General features: G+C 43.8%; 1 protein-coding gene across 1 annotated transcript in view; it reads right to left on the bottom strand.

Moving 5' to 3' along the window:
- Positions 1-4561, bottom strand: part of MTMR9 (myotubularin related protein 9) — a gene marked incomplete in the record, with an annotated part of 16851 nt that overhangs the window by 10783 nt on the left and 1507 nt on the right. Inside the window, 3 exon segments of the mRNA XM_072409155.1 lie at positions 864-1037; positions 3644-3769; positions 4198-4306. Coding sequence (XP_072265256.1) covers positions 864-1037; positions 3644-3769; positions 4198-4306 — 409 coding nt within the window.

The raw sequence follows: 4561 nt of genomic DNA, 5'->3' as shown, positions 1-4561 counted from the left end.
ACGCTCAGGTTGTTAAACACACCCTAGATTGTTTTGGTTTGTTGTCGTCACCATCATAAAATCGATCCTGGGAAATACAATGCAACCATTGCTGGGCAGCATGTAGACAGTGGCAACATAAAGGCAGAAGGAGATCACCAGTGTGAAGAAAAGGACTGGAAAAAAAAATCCATCCTCATTAAAACGTGTTGTATATACTCGAGTATAAAACAAGATTTTATTTACTCTCAAAACACCTCAGTTAATACTAAGGTCATATTACTAAATGGCATGGCCTCATGAAAGCGTGTAACAAATTCCTGCTGTCTGTGACATTATGAGTGTTTGTTACACACTTTACACGAGGACACAGTGCCACCTACTGGTGGTTATGCACAAAAGTACAAGTAACCCGTAAAAAAGTGGGAAAAAATGATATACAGACATTGTATTTGTCTATGTATTTTTTTTTTATTCAGATCAAAGACACCATGGATTTATGTATTACCATTCATTTTATTGATTATTGCTTTGAATGATAGCGATAGCCCCATGTCCGTGATTGCCCCATTTTGTGCAGTAGGTTTATACTCAAGTCAAAGCACTTTGCTGTATTATCAGGTAAAAAAAAAAAAGCCAACTTGGTTTATATTCAAGTATATACAGTAAATAGAAGCCCATTTTTTATGCAATACCAAGAGAACAACTTTGTTTTAAAAAAAGGTCCCAAAAAGGTGAACTATTTTAAAGAGATTCCAAATAGAGATTTTCATAGTTTCTCAACACCAGTTAGCAGGTCTCTAATGCGTACAACCAAATACAATGTGAAATCAAAATCTGCACCGGGCCAGATCGGGGTCCACAGACCAATAAGGAATACTCACCATGCCATTCTTACGATGGTAATAGCTGAGGACTGGGAATCTCCCACCTTGGCGAAAGGCAGCAACTTTCCGTAGAGATTCATCATCGATGGATTTGGGTACGATGACGATGGGAGGATAGGACTGGCACACAGAGAAATCTCTATTCACGTGACTCAGCCTCCAATCTTCTGTCTGAAAAAGAAGAGAATATACTGGGACAATGCTGCGTAATCAACCTACAAAGAACTTTCCTGACCCTTTAAAATTGGAAGGAACCCAAAGCCTTTAGGCAATATCAGAACATTGGCAACAATCCCTCAATCATTTATTAAGAAATCCCAACCAAAGTTACACTGTAGGGAAAAAGTTTGAGGACTGATGGTGGTCAGGAGTCCCCAGTGAAGGGTCCTGGTAATTCTCCATCATACCAAGACATTGCAGACAATTGTGCTCTTCCAGCCTTGTGGTCACAGTTGGGTGAAGACCCCTTCTGCTCCGCTGTGTACAGTGCCAGGTCTATAGACATGACAAGTCCAACATGGAGGAACTCAAATCTTCTCTACAGAGCCCTGACCTCAACCCTAATGGACACCTTTGGGGTGAATTGGAAGGTTAAACCAGGTCTTCTCCATCAAGGAAGGTTAAACCAGGTCTTCTCCATCAAGGAAGGTTAAACCAGGTCTTCTCTATCAGTACCTGACTTCACCAATAGGGGGCACGTTCCCCAAGACAGCTTGTAGAAGTGTTTTAGGACATCAAACATAATTCTGTCAGCAGATTGGACCTTTATCTTATCCTACAAAGCCACTTCCTTCCACCACTTCCTTATCTCTACTCCAGAAGAACCATGTAACTAGTAAACAGGGAGGTCAACCATGTAATCAGAATATACGAAGTGTAATCAACAATGGTGTGAAGGGGGTTTGTGGTGTATAAACAGGTCATGGAAGCCAATCAAGTCTCTAGAATTGGCCAGCTGAGTAAGCAAATCACTGGTTAGATAGATCCTAAACAATGCAGTCATATGTTCCTTTCATTATAGGCGGTCCTAATATGTACAAACCTGAGAGCCAACAGAATATATGTTGTAGCTTAGCAGTCCTAAAATGTGCAGCTCAGGTGGTTAACGCAGCTGTGTTTTCTTGGAATTTTTCATTTTATTTTCTCCTAGGTAAAACTGCAAGTAGCACTTCCTGTCCGTAGGGTGACAACACTCACTACTGTGCTGTACCTGTGAGACATCAGTGTGGTCACCATAGGACAGGAAGTGTTTTAGGACTAAAACACACTTCCCTTTCTCTTCAGGTGTCTTGTCCTAAGGTGACAACACCAACTACTGTAGGTTGCCTATGGAGCATCAGGGATGGATGTCCTGTCCTTGGGTGTACCTATGCGGGGTTCAACCCAGAGATTTTTTCAAGCTGGGTGGGAAGAAATTGCAGGTGGGTGGCAGCCCCTGTATTTTGACCCAACTTCAATAACCACCCAAAAACAGCCGGATGGTTACTGAAAAGTGCAGGGTGGTGAGCCCAGCTAAAAAGGTCCAGCGCCGGTGTCCTATGAGACAATCATACTTTAGGAATGCTACCAGCTGATTGGGCGGTACAATGACATCACAATCAGCTGTCTCTGCTCTGTCTGCACGCACGTCACCTATCTTTTTCTGCTTCAGTATGAGCTCCCCATGTCTTATAGACCTCAGAGATCAGCTGTGCCCCGCCCACTCTGTACTGTGAGATAACTCCGTCTCTCCGCACCGCAGCGTCTGCAGATTTGACTCCAGGCAGCAGTGAGCGTCTCCCCCTAAGCAGTGTTCCATGGTACGTGGAAGGGGTAACTGTAGTGCCACCTCACCGCCAGTCTGAACGCAGCCTTAAAGTTTAGTGAGCAGATACTTGAGGCACCACAGCACACAGACAATTGGCAGTACCTTAATGCTCAAGGCCATGGAAGTGGCCCCCGGGGGCCCCTAAAAAGCAAACTCTATTTGGGGATCCTGGTCTTGAAATCGCCAATCACAAATTTTATTTTATATAGAAGGTTAGATAACCCTTATTTTTTTATTTTATTTTAAAAAACAAAAAGGCAAAGCCCCTTACATTCTGTTAATAATACTGCGGCGGTAATGACTAAATGTGAGCGCAGAGCCTCCTGCAATACGCATGTCCCAAATTCCAGGGGGCTTGGGCTCCGAGAACAGGCATGCGCACAAAGGATTTTTCTGTCATTGAAAGAAGAAAGATGGAGATCTTTCACATGTGCAGTAAGATCGGATTTTTTTTTTTTTTTTTACAAATACAGCTCCGTACAACACGTATCTAAGTTATTATTTTTACTCTAGGTCCACTTTATTGAGAAAAGATCCCCGATTCTTATTAGGATTTGATGATTGAGACCCCCGTATCTGGCAACTTGTTATGTTTAGGGGGCTGAAATCAAGTTTAGTAGCAGCTTGGTGTGGGAGATTTGAAGGTTTATACATCGGGGGTAATGACAGCAGCATGGACACAGATCTCATACTGCTGGTGTAGGAGAGGTGGGATTAAAACCCCTATTTAATGTACAGCGCTGTGTAATATGTTGGTGCCATATAAATTCTGTTTAATAATAGCACAAGCTGAATAGTCAGATTTAGAGGCCACCATGCAGGTTGTAGGACCCTGGGCTGGTCCAGGCAGGAACCTTTAAAAAGTTTAAATAAGGTAAAGAACAATCCTGGGCTCTTTTAGCTTCTCTGTGGTCCTATGACGGAATACCTATCACACTGACCCGCATTGTATAATACGGAGCATCAATACCTCCAAGCTGAGAAGTTCGAATTCTTGATCAGGCAGGAAAGCGTGCCAGCCATCCTCGGTCACCTCAAACATGGGGCGATAGAAGAACGGGTACATCAGGGAGATGGAGTCCAGGGTAGATAAGGCCTAGAGAGAGCACAGCACAGCAGTCACCAAGTCATCCTCCAAACACACTGGGCCTGATTTACTAACGATCTCCAAGACTGGAGAGGAGAGACTATCATGGGTGAACCTGGGTGATCCATATATTATGTGCAATGAGCTTACTTTCTCAACCTTTTTAACCCTCAGGTCTTAGGGCCCCCCGGCTATAATTACTATATCCACAGCTCACAGTATATTAATGTGATGGTCAGTGGGAAGAATGTCACCCTTACAGATCATTGAAATCAACTGACCGGAGACAAATTGCTTACAGAACCCCTAGCGCCCTCTGGAGGAACCCTGGATGAGAATGGCTGATCTAAAGGTCCCTGGAAAGCTTTACAAAGTTTTATAAAAGCCCCCCTGTCCTTTTCATAACAAGCTCTCCCAATGTACGGGTCCCTATTCACCTCAATAGAACTTGCGATGTTGATACATTCATCCATCCCGGTGATCTCCAGCTGGATTATACGTAAGTCCTTACATTTTATGGTGATGGTCCCAGTAGAGCCGACAAATCTGTAAAACAACAAATGGAGATAAATAATGGAGTCCTTTATATGAAAAATATCATCAGAATCCTGTTTAGCTATGGACCCTCCCATGAGGATCCCAATGAGCTACCCTTTTAGAACATGGCCAAGCTCCTGATCCCCCGTTAGCACATGGCCGAGTTTCTGATCCCCCGTTAGCACATGGCCGAGCTTCCGATCCCCCGTTAGCACATGGCCGAGCTTCCGATCCCCCGTTAGCACATGGCCGAGCTTCCGATCC

This window comes from Pyxicephalus adspersus, chromosome 4 (genome assembly GCF_032062135.1).
Source record: "Pyxicephalus adspersus chromosome 4, UCB_Pads_2.0, whole genome shotgun sequence".
Taxonomy (NCBI): Eukaryota; Metazoa; Chordata; class Amphibia; order Anura; family Pyxicephalidae; genus Pyxicephalus; species Pyxicephalus adspersus.
Note: the sequence above shows the minus strand (reverse complement) of the source record. Positions and strands in the feature narration are given on the sequence as shown.